Source organism: Dendronephthya gigantea, unplaced genomic scaffold (genome assembly GCF_004324835.1).
Source record: "Dendronephthya gigantea isolate DGI-Jeju-01 unplaced genomic scaffold, DenGig_1.0 000001F, whole genome shotgun sequence".
NCBI lineage: Eukaryota > Metazoa > Cnidaria > Anthozoa > Malacalcyonacea > Nephtheidae > Dendronephthya > Dendronephthya gigantea.
In genome coordinates, this window is record NW_021163011.1 from 2,239,448 (window position 1) to 2,257,748 (window position 18,301).

The window sequence follows — 18,301 nt, forward strand, 5'->3', positions numbered from 1 at the left end:
TCCAAATCACTGACAACGCCTATTGGGGAACTTGGTGAGGCTCGAGAAAGTCCCGCAATAAAGATTTTGGAAGCTTTAGTCTGTCAGATCAAATATATACCGGGGGGCAAGGCTCCTTCCCCCAGTTCCACATTTCCTAGAAAATCCATCCAGAACTGAAGACATGTCTTCTAGTTTTCTTTCATGGAGATAGTAGGTTGTAGTTAGGTACCAGTGGGAGACTAGTTTAACTGACCTTACTTAAAGTATTGCAAAGTATCGCAATTGCGAAATCCTCTTGTGCAAGATGGCGGCTGCAAAGCAACTAAGATGTTTAGTTACAGGAGGAGCGTCTGGCCTTGGAAGAGCCACAGTGCAACATCTCATACAGAAACACGGAGCCAAGGCTGTTATCGTCGATCTTCCTTCAAGTAATGGACAAATTGTTGCTAAAGAACTCGGAAATGATTGTTATTTTTGTCCAACCGATGTATGTATATATTTTTGCACAATTGCACTTTCAGTTTTTCACTTTTCTTCAGCTGTTCAGCAATAATAAATCAATAATTGAACTAATTAAACTAGAATTTAGAAATTTTGATGAAGTGAAAAGTATTGAGCATCACTCAATTTGTCCCCAGGCTTCAACTATTCTAATTCGTCCAACCTCTCTAGAAGACTAGAACTCACTTACCGTTTCATTCTCCCCTGTGAACAGTTCTGTCTGCACTTTACATGACATTGTTGACCGGGCAGAAATTTATAGTACCCAGTAATGAGACAGTTTAAACTGAATGAAACAGAATTATAAACTTACCCACTAGGCTTATGTATAGCAACCATGCTGAATTACAATTAGGCAATTTCTTACAAAGGAAGAATTATGGTGAATTATTATTATCTGGGACATATTTTCCCCTTTGTAATTGCAACTAGAAAGGTTCATAGAACCTCCTCAGGGAACATTACAAGAGCAAACCAGATTTTTTCATTCAGCATAGCTACCATTACCATTGGCTTCATTTATTAATAGCATATTATGCATGATCCAGTCTTGGTGTATGTCAGTGCTAGCGCTCCCACTTCCAATGGAAACAAGAGCCACAGTATTCTGATGTAAACTCTGGTGGAAGATTTCTAAGTAGTGTGCTGGAGTGACCTTCAACTGAAAGAGACTTTTCAAAAGATCTTAAATCAGATTGTTTTGTCATATCCAAATGGTTAAATAGAAAAATTTAGACACACATTGTGACACCTAAGACACAGTGAAAATGGTTTGGATATGGTGCACAACCATATAGGTAAAGCATGTAATGCCATATACTTGCCATTTTCTCAATGTCTTGAAAATCATGTTTGTTTGCTAAATTTATGTAATATTATCATGTAGTTTACTGCTTATAGGCTTCTGCCCAATGGATTTCCGGCCTGTCAAGCAGAAATGAGTATATGAATATTCACCCCCCCCCAAGTATTGTATATTCACCCCCTAGAATATCACTCTCTGGATGGATTGGAAAGACTAAGAAAGTGCGGGCAAGTAAATAATACTTTTTTAAACATTTCTTCCTGTGGTTCATGTTAGGTAACAGACGAAAGTCAAGTACGAAAAGCTGTTGAATATGCAAAAGAAACATGTGGAGGTTTAAACACCGTTGTCAATTGTGCTGGCATCGGGATTGCAATGAGAATTTTGGGAAAGGATGGGAAAGCGCATCCATTAGACAAATTTGAAACGGTTCTTAAGGTTTGTATTTTGTGATTATTGTGACGGCATGCATATAGGCATACTTCAGCGGGCTTTACTGATGATTCTTACTTTTTCGATATCATCGCAGGTGAACACCTTTGGTACTTTCAATATGATCCGTTTATCAGCAGAGGCGATGATTAAGAACGATCCAGATGAGGGAGGTGAGAGAGGAGTGATTGTAAACACCGCGAGTGTAGCAGCCTTTGAAGGTCAGATTGGGCAAGTCGCTTATTCCGCGTCAAAAGGAGCGGTCGTAGGAATGACACTTCCGATTGCAAGAGATCTCGCAAGGCATGGCATTAGAGTAAACACTGTGGCACCAGGTAAGACTCTATTTTGAAGTAAATGTAGTCACCTATTTCAGAAACAGTTCATCGATAAAAAAGTACTTATGAGAACAAATGTCCTTTAAAAAGGTTCTCAAAAATGAAGGTCGTCGTTTCACGTTTCTAACGGCCCCAAGTCAATACGGCCTCAAGTCAAAACGGCCCCAAGTCAATACGGCCCCAAGTCAAAGCGCCCCCAACTTAAAAATACCTTGTCTTTGAATATATTGACCTGTATATTTTATCTTATATACACATGTCAGTATTTACCAAGTAAAAATGGCCCCAAGTGAAAACGGCCCCAAGTGAAAACGCCCCCAAGTTAAAACAGCCCCAAGTTAAAACGGCCCCAAGTCAATACGGCCCCAAGTTAAAACGGCCCCAAGTCAAAATGGCCCCAAGTCAAAACGGCCCCAAGTAAAAACGGCCCCAAGTTAAAACGACCCCAAGTTAAAATTTGAATATATTGACCTGTATATTTTATCTTATATAATGATATATATATAGTCACAGATTACCACATGTCAGTATTTACCATTGTATGTGTACATTGTACACTACTTTTTGGGGAATTTTTTTACCACCCCACTTTGACTCCCTTCTTTATAGACGTGAGCTAGTTGTACATTCATTTTCAGGGTTATTTCTAACGCCGCTTCTCGAAGGCTTACCAGAAAAGGTGCAAAATGCTTTAGCAAAGAGCGTTCCTTTTCCAAACCGTCTGGGTGACCCTGCCGATTACGCTCACATGGTGGCCGCCATTATTGAAAATCCGATGATGAACGGAGAGGTTGTACGAATTGACGGTGCCATAAGAATGCAGCCATGATATCTTTAAATGTGAATCGAGATCGCCGAAATTGACCACAACAAGAAGGATGCCTGATGTGCATTTTGCCATAAAACATTGCCGTCATAAATTGGTAAAATTAGCGAATAGTGATACTTAAGTACAGACATTAAACAGGAGGTTATTAAAGGTAATGTACAGTAAGGACCTTGCTTCGATTCGGCCAAAAACAATGGCTACTTGCACTACTTGTATTTAGCCTTTTTTAGTCGGTAATACTTTACTGGTAGAATGTACGTGAAGTTGGGGTCAATTATGAGATATTGCTTAGCTATATATGTACCAATTTTGTTATTGTCGAAATGAAATTCAATCATATGAATGCATCATCAGTCGACAATGGAAAATCTTTCCTGGAAGATGATTGTAATTTTTGACTGAAAAGATTTAGTCTCTTAGAGTATTGAAAACTCAAGTCGGCCAAGTGGAAAGTGTAGGCGGAAAGGTGGAAAGTTCACAGGGTTCACTTCAAACTTGAATATTTTTAGATGTTGACATCAGGTTTTTAATTAACCAATTGAACAGTAACTGTGAAAAAAGCATTGTGATTCTCTTGTATACATCAAATTATCACAACCACCTTTATGTCAGCCCGGCCTCTTATCAGGCCCCGATCATGTTTAATATCCCATATCGCGCCAGCCTCTCTGGAGTCTGGAAAACACAAAATTGCCGATCAAATGTACCCTGGACCAAAAGAATTATTCTTCCAGATCGAGTAACCAATTTCCAAACCAGTATCTGTGTGTTGTTGTATAAACCACCAACTCTTCAAACTGTAGAAACGTCAAGAAGTTTCTTTCAAGGCAATCCTGAACGTTGTATATTACTGTACGTCCAATCCTGAACGTTATACCTTATGAGATGTTGTTGAAGAATTAGTCACCTTGAGTAACTTGTTAACTATTGTTTTTTTTGAGTTTCTGCAGTGACCGACGGAGTTCTTGTTACATGCTTACATTCGAAACTCCCACGCATATATTTCCGGGAAGGCACGCCTTATTCAGTTCTCTTTAGTCACGCTGGCTTCTCACATTCCGATTTTCGCGGAAAATCAAACTTCCTACATGAACGAAATATTAACATCTCTATCAGTTTTACATGGCTTTGTGCAACACTGAATTGAATTGTGCAAAGTAAAAGAGAAACTTCAAGCACTTACTCGAATCCACATGTGGGTGCAAACGTAAATGTATTTTAAAATTATGCCAAAATTTAGTTATATATCATGCTGTTTACCGATTACGTCATTTATCAGAAACTAACCAATCAGCGACGCGTAGGATGGCTTTATGGAGCAACACACATCAACATGTCGAAGCAGGAAACGGTGTTGTGAAAAGATTGTTTTCAAATGCAGTTCTACACGGATCTAGATTGTACACAGCTTGTTCAGGACAACTTTGAATCACAGCTCGGCAGTTCTCCTAAAGTACCCTAATGCAAGAATCTGGCGTCGACCTCGAATTTGACATTTTAGGCGATATCCTCGAAGAATTTCAGCCGAAGGTCGGCTTTTACGAGATTCAATCTCGCACGTTGGATGATGTAATAAGGTATTTGTACGACTTTTTACTGCCAAAAGCGTAGAAGCGTTCGAGCTCCGACGCAATACTTGTTTACCGGTCTTTTCTGCTGATTTCGCGCAATGATTTGTGAGATTTTTCATTCGCCATTATTGATCTATAAATGGGAAGGACGGATGTTCCGGTTGCCCTCTGTTAAAATTTCGACTGCCGCATGGCAATTCGGATTTATGCTTTGTGATAAAAGCCACTTTTTGTTCATCGACAACATGTGGTCGCTCGATTTTGCAACTGATGTGTGGTTTACGAAAGCTTTTTTCAACGTGCTTTACTGATATGACGTTATATATATATATATATACACTTCATTATTTATATCTAGTATTATATTTGTATGGTCACAATACAAGGAGAATTTCTTACTTTATTCTAATTTTACATAATTTAGCCCATTTCCTGTGGCAATATTGAGGAAATTCAGAAACCCAGGCTAAAGAAATGCGCAAAAATAGCTGTCATTGAACATATTGATGGGACTTCCCCGTCATACTCGATGTTTAGATAATTGAAAATTAGAAATTTCTACGTCTTCACCATTCACACACGCCCGTATTAGTAAGCGATTCGTTAGATTCGGTAGAAGAATAGTTAAAGTCGTTCGTTAATCCCAGGGAACAAAGAATTATATTTGATATAGCTGGTATTATATTTGATATACCAAATTCACATACTGGTGTGTGTTCTGCTGACTATAATGTAAGATTACTTCAAAAGTTTTGCAGCTTTTTCATTATTCATGAAAAAAAAACTGACTTGACAGAGCTCATGTGACTGTGTGGTTGAAGTGATTAATACTAAGGGGTGTCTAGCTGGAAATACCAAACTTCTCTAAATACAAACCTGATACACAGCATTGCTCGATTACCTATTTAAGTCTTTTTAAGCCCTGTTATATATTTTTCTTTATAGATTTAACAACAATTGTCTTGTTTAAACCTAGTTCATAGGCCTGTATCAATCCTCACAGTGCATACTTTGTTGGATACAAAAAAAGACCTTTTTTCCAAATATTTGTCTGCCAAAATAAATTTTCTTCTACCCACTTGAAATGAAGTATTCAAGACACATTTTTCATTTGAGCCTATTTGTATGGTATATTACATTTTTTTATCAAATTTTCATCAGTTCTTTTTAAATTAAGTATATGGCCTTAATACCTTAGTTCATTTAAACAATGCTATTTTGTAGTGTTAGTTTTCAATTTAGTTTTCAATGTTAGTCTTCAATAATATTATTTTGCTAATTAATACATACGACTAAAGCTAGGACTGTTAATATTTAAGTTCAAGTATGAAACTGAGTTGTTTAAGATGAAAATGATACAAAAATGTCAATGTCTCCATATAGATTTGCTGAAGATAAGATATGAGGTTATTTAAAGAAGTCATTAAGTCATAGTATTTCAACTGGATTAGCTCAATTTAAATTTCTCATTGTTATTACTATATTAATATACTTGTGTTTCAGACAAAGTCCCATTTTAATTAAAATTTAAAAATAAGACAATAAAAAATTATACCTGCCTTTGATAACCTGTTTTACTTCCTCTATTGGTGACATTGACATTTATTGGACAGTTAATGAAACAATTTAGGTAATTGCACACAATTGGGTGGCATGTTGATTTGGTTTGGGCATTAGGGCTTAGCATTGTCATAGACCTGCCTTAAGACCACCTGTAAAGTTATTTAAAGCTATTAAAGATTAATTTAGTAGAAGCATGGTGGAAGAATGGTGGAATTAGAGAAATGAAAGTAGGGTGGTGGAAGTACACATATATATAAAGTGGTGGATAAGTAGAGTTGTGGTAGCAGAATGGTGGAAATTGGTGGATTAAGTAAAGTTAAGGAAGTAGAGTTGTTGTGTAGTTGTTAATGAAGTGGAGTAGTGGTTGTAGAATAGTAAAGTCAGACAAGCAGAGTGGTGGGAGTAGAGTGGTAAAATTATGGGAAAGCGGAAGTAGATAGTGAAAGTAGAGTACCACTCAGTGCAAGCAAAGTTATTAAAGTAGAGTGGTGGAGAATTACAGTTGTGGAACAGTGGAAGTGTATGTGGTTGTGGAAGTATAGTGGTGATATTAGAGTATGTAGTGGAAGTAGAAAAGTGAAGTAGATTAGCGAAAGTAATCTAGTGGTAGTAGATTAGCGAAAGTAATCTAGTGGTAGTAGAGTAGTGAAAGTAATCTAGTGTTAGTAGAGTAGTGAAAGTAATCTAGTGTTAGTAGAGTAGTGAAAGTAATCTAGTGTTAGTAGAGTAGTGAAAGTAATCTAGTGGTAGTAGAGTAGTGAAAGTAATCTAGTGTTAGTAGAGTAGTGAAAGTAATCTAGTGGTAGTAGAGTAGTGAAAGTAATCTAGTGTTAGTAGAGTAGTGAAAGTAATCTAGTGGTAGTAAAGTAGTGAAAGTAATCTAGTGGTAGTAGAGTAGTGAAAGTAATCTAGTGGTAGTAGAGTAGTGAAAGTAATCTAGTGTTAGTAGAGTAGTGAAAGTAATCTAGTGTTAGTAGAGTAGTGAAAGTAATCTAGTGTTAGTAGAGTAGTGAAAGTAATCTAGTGTTAGTAGAGTAGTGAAAGTAATCTAGTGGTAGTAGAGTAGTGAAAGTAATCTAGTGTTAGTAGAGTAGTGAAAGTAATCTAGTGGTAGTAGAGTAGTGAAAGTAATCTAGTGTAGTAGAGTAGTGAAAGTAATCTAGTGGTAGTAAAGTAGTGAAAGTAATCTAGTGGTAGTAGAGTAGTGAAAGTAATCTAGTGGTAGTAGAGTAGTGAAAGTAATCTAGTGGTAGTAGAGTAGTGAAAGTAATCTAGTGGTAGTAGTAGTGAAAGTAATCTAGTGGTAGTAGATTAGCGAAAGTAATCTAGTGGTAGTAGAGTAGTGAAAGTAATCTAGTGTTAGTAGAGTAGTGAAAGTAATCTAGTGGTAGTAGAGTAGTGAAAGTAATCTAGTGGTAGTAGAGTAGTGAAAGTAATCTAGTGTTAGTAGAGTAGTGAAAGTAATCTAGTGGTAGTAGAGTAGTGAAAGTAATCTAGTGGTAGTAGAGTAGTGAAAGTAATCTAGTGGTAGTAGAGTAGTGAAAGTAATCTAGTGGTAGTAGAGTAGTGAAAGTAATCTAGTGGTAGTAGAGTAGAGTAGTGAAAGTAATCTAGTGGTAGTAGAGTAGTGAAAGTAATCTAGTGGTAGTAGAGTAGTGAAAGTAATCTAGTGGTAGTAGAGTAGAGTAGTTAAAGTAATCTAGTGGTAGTAGAGTGGTGAAAATAATCTAGTGGTGGTAGAGTAGTGAAAGTAATCTAGTGGTAGTAGAGTAGTAAAAGTAATGTAGTGGTAGTAGAGTACATAGTGGAAGTGGAGTAAGTCTTGATCCAGTTGATTAGTGTCCACGCGAGAACTGTGCAGAGTAAAAATGACCTCACTTGAAAAGAACTGCCAGACAATATTTTGCAAACAAATACTTCGCGTTGTAGTGACAAGAAGAAAGAAATACTGTCATTGACCTTCATAATATTGCTTACAAGCGCCAGTTCTATTTGTATTCAAATTTTTTTGCCGGAAGGAATCAAGGAGGGCGCGTTAGGAACAAAGATAAATATTGGCGCACTTTTCTACCGAGTAGTTTTGCTTAAGTATAAAAGGCCATGATTGCTATAACTGTAATGTTATCCTTTCATCGCTTTTAATGCCGAATATAATTTGGAAAGGTCGTGTATATGTATTCTTGCTTTTCTATCCTGACATTATACACGTCATAAAATGTAACAAATTACTATGTCAAAATCCTTCCGCGTTCTGGTTTTTATATGCAAAGATGGAACAAAAATAAACAATGACGTCGTCTGATACTGTTATCAAGAGCTTTTCCATGATCATCCCGTGTTTTCATTTTGTCCAATGAGACGGCAGGATACATCCTGGACATCCGTATATAACGATTGTTGTTTATTTGTATGTTTATATTTATCTTCCGTTGAGCTGCAGAACTGTCATGCAGAAATTGTAGCTGTAAGTCTGATTTTGATACAGCGTGTGCAGTCTAAATAACAGTCGCAATTTTACTTGATATGATCATGATGAAATGCATATTGTATAGGTGGGTGTTAAACACAAATTTATGCAGTATTTAACTATTGTGTAGTCTCACTTATATGGAATTGTGTTATTTGACATTCTCAAAACTATCGTCAGACTTAGTTGGCGCTACTTTCGTACATCGGAGACACAATTATAATGTATTTAAGAAGGGGGGTCATTTCATTTTCCAGTTTTGGATCCGATGTTGGTAAGATTAATTACACTAGATATATTCATTCACTTCGTTTCCAGAAGTCAACGTAATATTTCTTGGCTGTTTCTTTATATTGTGTGCAAATGCGAGTATAAAATACATTGATTTCTTGTATCTAGGCTTGCTATGAGTTTAAATATTATTCTTGGACCATGGCACAACAATTTTTTCGGCGTGATGTATTTAGATAGAAAACAAAACGGAGTACCTACGTTCATTCTCTAAATTTTCTTCACTCTAGTCTGATAAATTGTCAATAAATTTAGCACTGGGAAGTGGGAACGCAAACGTATTTTAAATGATTGTAATTCGTCATCGCGGGGACTTGAAAGAAAAGTCATATACCACAAAACAATATTCTTGACTACTATGAATTCAACTTGAAGTAATGCGTAAAGGTTAAACTATGAATAGCGAGGTTAATTCAGTTTATAGGAAACACTTGAAAGAAATTCTGACTTTAATTAGGCGGAGTTGTGCATTTAGCATTACGTACATTTTGATTGACTACCTCTCGTTCAAAACACTGACCAACGCGTACAAGGTGTTACTATTGTGTGGTACTGAAGACACCCGTTTTTGCAGGCTTCGCGATAGTGGACTGTATTATACAACAACACAATTTAACATAACTAAAACAACGTAAGCAACGCATGGAACAAATTTGACTGAAGACACCACAAAAACATTCCAACGTTTGAAGTCAAAACTCTAAAAGTCTATTAATCTTCAGACAAAGATGGCCATAAGCCTGGTTCTCGTATGTCGCCGACAGTCGACGATGTATTGTTTGTGGTTGGTGACGAAAAAAATTTATTCAAAATAACAAAACATTTCATTCAATCACTGAATAAGGCCATCGCCAACCGTCGGTGACATGGTATGAGATCCAAGCTTTACCGTTATTCAGTTAGGGAAGTTCTACTGTATATATGTATCTTTCAATTTTATATAGCCTATAATTCCATTTTCTCTTTCATTCATTACAGCAGTACACCAACCAAGAATCTTGGTACAGGTGCTGATGCGATATTAAGTGAATTGTTTAAGCCAAAAGAAAATAAAATGTCTTTGAGTCGAACCCAGCAGAAACTTCAGCTGCAACGCGAGCATTTACTTAAACAAGAGCAGAAGAAAAAGGAACAGGAACGACAGCGACAGCTTGAACAAACATCGGAAATTTCAATTCCGTTTCCAAGGCCTACGGAGACTCTTCCTCCGCACATCCCGCCCGCTGTTTTAAATGTAAGTACTCGGTACAACGAGGAAATTTAGCATGGGGGCTTCCGCAACTTACTTGCATATGACTGCCATGCATACCATGGGTTTTTAACAGAGTTTAGAAATGGTGAATGCGAATTTTGATCCTACTTGTACTTCCTTACTTCTACTTCTAATGCGAATTTTACTAATGACATGCTTTTTTATGTTCTTCTCTGAAACAGTTCAAGACCAAGCTAGAAAATCCCACTAAATACTATGTTTATAAAACCCAAGAGCGAAAATTGAAGGAGTATATTAACCAACATGGCGGCAGTGCTCCGTCACCAGGATTCACACCGCCGACGTCTCATGCCACCTTGAATGCCATTAATAGTATGAGTACTTTGCCCTATGTTGCTGATGGTCTTGGTTTAGCTGGAGCAACGAAGCCTCCAGATAGCCCAATGTCGGCTGCTAGTTCAACAGGAGCATCAGAAGTAAGTAATTTTTAAGATGAAAACAACGTTAACATGGCGGTTGGGGTCAGGGGGCTGGTAACTTTAGCATGATTGTCGGGGTTAGGGGTTGGTAACTTTTACATGATGTTTTGGGTCGGGGGGTTGTTGGTAACTTTAGCATGATTGTTGGGGTTAGGGGTTGGTAACTTTTACATGATGTTTGGGGTCGGGGGGTTGTTGGTAACTTTAGCAGGATGGTTGGGGTTAGGGGTTGGTAACTTTTACATGATGTTTGTGGTCGGGGGGTTGTTGGTAACTTTAGCAGGATGGTTGGGGTTGGTAATTTTTACATGATGGTTGAAGCCAGAAGTTGGTAACTTTACCATGATAGTTGGGGTCGGGCGTGTTGAGGTGTGCCTTTACCATGATTCATAAGACCCTGGGAATGAGGTTGGGGTTGGCACACTTCAACATGACGATCAAGGATGACTTGGGTAAATATCGGTATAATGCTTTCCCGCTTTGACAACCCTGAAACAGGTCTTCATGCTTTACTTGAATCTTTTCCAGGTCGATGAAATACTTGATGACATTATCAGGTAAGAATTGTTTATAGTATTTTTTCTAGATAACCATAAAAGTTTCGTCTTTTAACCCAAGTGATTCTATATACATACAATATGTGTTCTGAACATAGTTTTTTTTACTGTACAATCCATTTGGCAAGGCGGTGTTTATTTGTGAAGGTTAATTTTCTCTCGAATAACCACTATTCTCTTTTTAAAGTCTCGAAGGTGATGCTGTGGCCAACCAAATGGGACTGGATAATAGCTTTGACTTTTTGGACTTTGCCGGCACTAATGCAACTCTAGCGGTGAGTATATTTTAATTTCTAATCATTCTAATTTCTAATTATTCCTTTGACCTCGTACATTCTGATCTTGCAAGCGAAAAGCCCTTTCAGGAATGGTATGATAAGCTGCTTTTCTTTTTGCTGCTCGAAGCCAATCTGTACATGCATACCAGACCAAGCAATTAGACAAATTATCCAGTGATAATTCGTCTAATTGGTGGTAGATATATTATAGGAAGATGTGCAATTGGAAATGCAAAACGCCTCATAATCACTAAAATGAACAAATAGTTTGTCTATTTTTGCGTTTTTATTCCTTTTTCAAGGTCTTACTAGATTTTTCAACTTTATTAATCGTTTGTTTTGTTTTTTTCAGTTACCTGCTGCCGCCAGTGTCTCGGACATATATAACGGACGAAACGTATCTGCCGGGGTGTGTATATATTCGGTGTTTGAAGTACTATTGATAACAGTTATTCTGGCGCCGGTCACAATGCAAACTCTTGTTAAAAAAGCCCTTCAATACACTACAAACTCGATAAGGTATTTAAGATCCAAGTCATAATAGTACACCACATTTGTAACAGAAAACAACGGACATTATACAGTATATGCATATACGTATGCTGAACTGTAAACAAAGTAGTTGCAAAAATGGTCTGTTTTATGAATACTGCAACAAAGCAAAAAAGGTGTGCTTCATGCATGAATTCTGTAACACATTAGATAAAAGATGGTCTGTTTTATGAATACTGCAACAAGTCAAAATTTGATGAAACAATGCTGTGCTGCATCCCCTTGCTGGTTACAACGTGTAAAACTGTATATAGTGCTGGTTACAACGTGTTAAACTGCAATTGTTATTGTCTATCGACCCGTCACGTACAACTTGTAAACAACGTTGTGCACGAGTGACAACCTTGCATAATTTCATAGCAACTGTGTTTGCTGCCATATTGCATATTACTTACACGTCTGAGAGTCAACAACCATACTGCGCGAATTCTAGTTTATTCATCATTATCAAATATTTTCATTATTAACAATTACATTTATTATTTTACATACAGCCTTTACAAGATGCCATCTCAACGTCTTGTCCGCCGAAGATAAAGCAGGAACCTGGTGAAGAAAGTAAGTATTTCTATACTTGATATTATTTTCACGCTTTGTTTTTTAATAATTTTAAGCAGAACTAGAAATCTGTACATGAAAAGAACAAAGCCATGCATGGGAAGTAATTCCTTTATCACGTATTAAATAATTAGAAAAATACGTCTCGACAACGCTGCCCTAACTTTCCTGCCATTCGTTTCAACTCTTCCATGCATATTTGCATAAATTTTTTAGGTTGTAACAACATGGAGAAGTTTAATCATGTCACGTACTTAAAAGATCGCCAGAAAAAAGATAATCATAATATGAGTGAGTATATACAACATAACGTGTCAGATTTTTTCGCGAAATATCATACATGACATGTACGTGTAATTTAGTATAGTATAGTATAACATTGACGTAGCGTTCCCTCATTGTCGAATAGATTATGAAATATACCATATGATTACACACTTATAATCTGGATAGAAAATGGTCTTAATTTCTACTGGAATTTATGGAGAATTCAACGTATAGATGCATGCACGAGAGGCCTATACTGTAGCTATAATACCTTTTCTCAACTCTTTCTGGCTTGAATTTGCATTGTGTATAAATCCCACTGGAAATTGATACGGCTATATCCCTCTACACATGTAGAGGTGATTCCTCGTCGAGTAGAGTGCCAGAAAATCGTAATTGATTTACTATATGCAGCTATTTAAGCTTGATTGCTTTCATCACTACTTGCATGCATGCACAGAGTCTCAATTTTCGTTTGTTGTTCACGAATATTCGTATACGATTTCCAGTTGAAAGAAGACGACGGTTTAATATCAATGACCGAATAAAGGAGCTGGGAACTATGATTCCGAAACAAGACTCGTAAGTGTGATATATACAGTGCTATACAATCTCCATTGATGCGGTCAAGCTATAGTTACTTAAGCCTGGTTTCCATATGACGCCGACCTGTCGCCGACTCATTGTCTGTAATCATCCAAGGAGAAAATGATTTCAGAAAGACAAAAGATTTCACTCATCAGTAATCACCGACAATAATACTTTGCCGACGTCGGCGTTATATGGAAACCAGGCTTAATTTAAAAATCGTTCTACAGGGTGAGTAAAAAAAAACTGACACCTTTGAAATTCAAATAAGCCGCGAACTTATGGGTGGAATTTGATGATTCCCATTGTGTACAATCAACAAGACGTGGTTAATTAATGCGAAAGTGTTTAAACCAATTGAACTAATTCCACGTTCTTTTTTATTACAGAGCTTAGAATGCATTTTAACTCCCAAAGGGAACAAACTTTACGTTCTACTTAATTAATTGTTCACTTATTTGATATGCTTCGTATACCCATAAGATATTTTAGGCAACTTCCGTCTCATTACAGCCAATTACAGACACATTGGAGCTAATTTGAATTTCAAAGGTGTCAGTTTTTTTTGACTCACCCTGTACATTATATATTAATAGATTATACATGATAAATCTAATGGTGCATGTGATTCGTCAAATTAACAATACCGCATTTTTGTAGCCTAATTCGTGTATTTCTGTTATGATTCAGTGATATGAAGCAAAATAAAGGCACAATCCTGAAGTGTACAGTGGATTATATCAAGTATTTGAAGAAAGAGAATGAGAGACATAAATCGAATGTCGAAAAGTTCCGAGAGACTGAGGAACTAAACTCAAAACTTTTACTACGAATTCAAGTAAGTATAAATCGCGCATGCATGTTTTTCCAGTTGATGCATGCGTTACTTTCATTGGCTACTTGCACACTCAGTCTCGTTTCGTTTGTTCGTCCGTTGGTGGTTTGGCCCAACCTCGGCGCTACACTTTTGTTTTAGTTTACCGGGTTCATATGCCTCTCATAGCTCGTTTTAGCCTGTCTAGAATTTCGAATTCATACTTCACTAACATTTTCAAGTATACAAGCCATTTCATTCACCTGAATTGTGCTTTCAGGAGCTGGAGATGCATTGCCGGGCACACAACGTTCCGGTGACACCTTTAACAAACGATACATCCACGGCCACGTTGTCTGCTCTGCTTAGCGCAAAGAGAATTAGTACTCTTCCCAATAGAACAATCAAAACTGAGAAGGCGTATAGGGACGATAGTGCGGCGTGTTCCATGAATACTGACAGTTACGGCGAGTCCGGTGATCGCTATGACAACGAGGAGGACGTTATGGAAACATGAGAATCATCACATGAAAATAATTCTTTTTAATACATCGCGAAGCATGCCAAGAAAGCATCCAAAAAGTTAGTTGTTTCTGGATGACGTTTGTTTTTGATGTTAAAAGTCGGCATTTTACCAGTCCTGTTCAGCTTTCAAGGAAAATTGGAATTTTGGAGGATTCATGAATGTTTTCGTTGGGAGTTTGTTCCATCGAGACATTGGTAGTTTTTAACCGTCTCCTTTTCGACAAGGCGTTAAAGTTACTGGAGATCATGCGGTTGGAAATTTGTTCCAGATAAACTTTCTGTGTACAGATGTCAATTAGTCTGTACAAAAAATCTGTACACAATGCCAACCACTCAATTCGAAAGGCGTCTGTCTGTTTCTAATGAGCGTATTCTTCGTCTTCATTCTTCCATTTGACGGACAATATCGACAAATTTCAACGCATTTTAATGTTGCAAGAAAAGGAGAAATTTATCTACTTTCTCAAAGATACTTTGGAAACAAGTATGCATTTTATTCTTGTTCGCAACCATTGTTGGGCGGACGGTGTAATCTTTTAAGTAAAACTCGTGAATTGTAAAGTAAACATGGGCTTTTAGGCTAAGATATTTTATAACATAATCATTAACTTGCAAGCAAATTTTGCTAAGACTAAAGGCGTGGCCTTTGAGGTGTCACGCTTAAAATGTGACTTTAGGGTCCCGTACAGGCGGTAATTAGAGACGCAAGAAGAGATTTAATCTTGATATTTTAGAAATGATAAGAAACTCGTATACTTTAATCGCCCTACTCTTGCGATTGATTCATGCTGTGTGCATTGTATTATCACCGTAATCAGTTTGACAACGGGTTTTGCAATCCCAATTCCGTGGCGAATTCCGTGTAATACCGACCAATGCCGATTGCTCGCCGACTCGGAGACAGCGTTTCTGAGGTCAGGTATACAAGATTATATCACTCATCCGTAATCTTATGGTTTTTATATGGCAAAGAGTACTGTCAATTGTCATGCATTGAAGGACATTTCTTTGGGTGCGAAGATGGTCATCAGCAAAATAAAATGTTTCGGCGAGATAGCAACCTAGGCCAGTTGTATAAAAAGTTAGAAATACTGCGGTTTAACCACGCAAAATATAGTTTTATACAACCGGCCCCTGCATGGCTTCCATAAAACGGCAAAACGCTAACAGAATGCAGTTTTGCGGCGATTAGCAGTTTATAACCGACAAGTGATTCTCCGACGAGTTCCAAAAACTGAAAGTGTTCTCTTTCGCTATGATTACGGTTTTTACGGATGATGAGACATCGTCTGGTCGGTGTTATTTGGAAACGAACAGCACCATATTGCTGTTGCCACATTTAAAAAAATTGGCGGAAGGGGGAGGGAGGTGTTTTTAGCGACATACAAATATACAATCATACAAACAGAAAATAAGATGCAATTTTTTGATTAATTGTAATGTAATTTTAGTTATTAGTATTGTGTAATTGTAAATTAGCGGAAAATTTTTCAAAATATATTTTATATGTATTTTGGTTTAAACAATTTTTATGATCATACCAGGCGCATATGCATGTTGATTTTCTCTAATTCCAAAAGAGGATATTCTGGGGTATATGCATGGGATACCTTAAAAAAAGCATGGTGACATAGTGACCACCCAACCCCTCCCTAATCCGTGAACATTAAACGTGTGTATTTTTAGACAAGGCCTTTTAGGTCCCGTTTAAATCCAAGGTGTCAACGTACCTTGAAATCAGATCAGGGCCGTCGCCAGACGCTTAATTCAGGGGGTTATATTCATATTTTCATGTTCGCACAACCGTAGAAACAGTAGCCAACAAAAGAAGTCAGTCGGGCATAAGACGAATATATGAATATGCACCCCCCCCCCCCCTCAATTAGCTAATTCTAGCGACGGGCTAGGATTAGATCTTTTGTTTTGAGCGTCTGGATCGGCCGAATAACATAACACGGCAAAAAATTTCTTTTTCTCAGTTCCAACAAAAAATGTTCTCCAGGCAATTGCATCATTCCTACTTGAGTTAACGGTATGTCACGACAATTAATCGTCATCAGTCGTTCTTGGGTTAACTGGCCTAGCAATTTTAGGCTTTTGATTGTTTATCAAGCATCAAGCATAACTCCTTGTCGAATTAATTATTTGCTTCATTATGAAAGTTGGCATCGACAAATTGACATGCTTGCATAATTACCCAGAAGTGTCATTAGAAATTGCATGTAAAACACTGATCTACAATGAATTTCACAAGGGATCCCCTACGTTTCCAAAGCACAAAAGACAGTTTTGGACGTCGTTTGATACCTAAACATGGAGTCTAATGTCCGCTATGAGAGTCAGTGGGCATCTGTTTGTGCGCAAAAAGCCTTTATATATTGCGAAGACATCCATTTTTAAGCAAGGTAAGATGTAGTGGTACTGATGTCGGGGAAACTAAACACCGATATGGCGCATAATAACAGCTTGTTTATATCTGTATCACCTTCGTCGTAAAATTGTTACCGCGAAATTTGTTGTCTCCTATATATAGGAAACACTGAAACAGCCTGGTCCATCTTAATAGTCTAGCAATTACTCTAGTTTACCAAGCTACACAAAATAACGTGCTAAGTTAGCTTGTTATAGCTCATTATATCCTACCCTATGCTGATGAGCATGTGCCTACATTAGGTTCATGGACAGTTGAAGTGTTTTCGTTTCCCCCATGTATATATATTCATTGAATAATATTCATACGGATTATACGGAGCAGTATATATTACATTCCCTCAATTCTTGTGCGAATTTATAGCAAGTGTGCTTAGGCTACTTCACACATGGACCGGACGAAATTATAACCGCGGTCCAATTCGTCCGCTTCGGGTGTTCACACGGTAGAAACTTGATGAAGATTTGAGGAAACCAGTTCAATTCGAGCACGGTACCAAATTCGTCCGGTCCCGCTGTGAACGCAGCCTAAATATAGGGCTCCGTTCTTACTGTTTTTAAAACTAAATATAAATACATATACATATATAAAAGCTATATTTATAGCGCCATATTTAAATATATTTCTTTTATTGTCAGACCAACTCCGAAGAGAGGAATTTAACGGCCGGAATTTAAGCGTATCATATTTTCGCCGGCACCCGAAGACGGCCAACCAATATCAATCCTTAATAATGTGTGCAATCTTTCTGTTTTAATTCATTAAATAGTCAATGGATAGTTTTCATTTGGGTAATAGGTCCGCCATGTTACCCATGAACAGTGAACCGCTGAGGTTGTTCACAAATATGGCCGATCTGACGTCACTTGAAAACCATCCATTAAAATACGGTCTGGAAACTCAGCTGTAAGAATTTGTTGTCAATTTCCTACTCGCCTACCACATGCAAAAACGTTTGAAAAGAGACAGATAGGACAAGTTAAAATGTGCAGGCCGAGTTTCCAGACTATGGCTTTTATCTCTTTTAATAGTGCAAGTTTTCCCATTTGCTATTTTGACAACGATATACAGTCATAACTTGTGCTTTGCTTAGATCTGAGTTCCATGCAGATAAACTTATTAAGTTCTTGCGGAGCTTCTCTGAAACTGCCACGGTTATCTAACATTCAAACTTCTCTCTTGTTCAGGCTGTAATTTTCCTGCAGAGAATAGAAATGCGGTTATACTGTGGTCGTACATCGTGAACGGCATACATCAAGG

General features: G+C 37.4%; 3 protein-coding genes across 10 annotated transcripts in view; 2 read left to right on the plus strand and 1 right to left on the minus strand.

Moving 5' to 3' along the window:
- The first annotated feature begins 257 nt into the window (after positions 1-257).
- LOC114530007 (3-hydroxyacyl-CoA dehydrogenase type-2-like) lies at positions 258-3,285 on the plus strand. The gene is made up of 4 exons (XM_028551578.1): positions 258-469; positions 1,565-1,726; positions 1,818-2,055; positions 2,697-3,285. Exons 1-4 carry the CDS (start codon positions 287-289, stop codon positions 2,885-2,887), a joined length of 774 nt encoding a protein of 257 aa, XP_028407379.1. The 5' UTR covers positions 258-286; the 3' UTR covers positions 2,888-3,285.
- A 900-nt stretch (positions 3,286-4,185) lies between these two features.
- LOC114529969 (transcription factor E3-like) lies at positions 4,186-16,121 on the plus strand. 2 transcript variants are annotated; one of them, XM_028551544.1, is made up of 11 exons: positions 4,186-4,464; positions 9,758-10,013; positions 10,214-10,468; positions 11,000-11,028; positions 11,216-11,303; positions 11,659-11,715; positions 12,353-12,416; positions 12,633-12,707; positions 13,193-13,265; positions 13,962-14,109; positions 14,366-16,121. In XM_028551544.1, the coding sequence occupies exons 1-11, from the start codon at positions 4,349-4,351 to the stop codon at positions 14,600-14,602; spliced, it is 1,398 nt and encodes a 465-aa protein (XP_028407345.1). In that variant the 5' UTR covers positions 4,186-4,348; the 3' UTR covers positions 14,603-16,121. The 2 variants fall into 2 exon arrangements, with proteins under 2 accessions (XP_028407345.1, XP_028407353.1); XM_028551552.1 differs by having other exon boundaries at positions 9,761-10,013.
- Positions 16,122-17,154: 1,033 nt separating this feature from the next.
- The window catches only part of LOC114525428 (zinc metalloproteinase nas-4-like), a 30,494-nt gene continuing 29,347 nt past the window's right edge, over positions 17,155-18,301 (minus strand). For all 7 annotated transcript variants that reach the window (XM_028546785.1, XM_028546775.1, XM_028546794.1 and 4 more), the window contains one exon: positions 17,155-18,240. In XM_028546785.1, coding sequence (XP_028402586.1) covers positions 18,239-18,240 — 2 coding nt within the window. In that variant the 3' untranslated portion in view covers positions 17,155-18,238. The remainder of the gene's footprint in view (positions 18,241-18,301) is intronic.

Excerpts from the sequence above, each read along its gene's own strand:
- LOC114530007 (XM_028551578.1), top strand. The coding sequence starts at position 287 with ATGGCGGCTGCAAAGCAACTAAGATGTTTAGTTACAGGAGGAGCGTCT. Across the intron at positions 470-1,564 it reads GTTATTTTTGTCCAACCGAT|GTAACAGACGAAAGTCAAGT; the intron begins GTATGTATATAT and ends GGTTCATGTTAG. Across the intron at positions 1,727-1,817 it reads AATTTGAAACGGTTCTTAAG|GTGAACACCTTTGGTACTTT; the intron begins GTTTGTATTTTG and ends ATATCATCGCAG.
- LOC114529969 (XM_028551544.1), top strand. The coding sequence starts at position 4,349 with ATGCAAGAATCTGGCGTCGACCTCGAATTTGACATTTTAGGCGATATC. Across the intron at positions 11,304-11,658 it reads GCACTAATGCAACTCTAGCG|TTACCTGCTGCCGCCAGTGT; the intron begins GTGAGTATATTT and ends TGTTTTTTTCAG. Across the intron at positions 14,110-14,365 it reads AACTTTTACTACGAATTCAA|GAGCTGGAGATGCATTGCCG; the intron begins GTAAGTATAAAT and ends TTGTGCTTTCAG.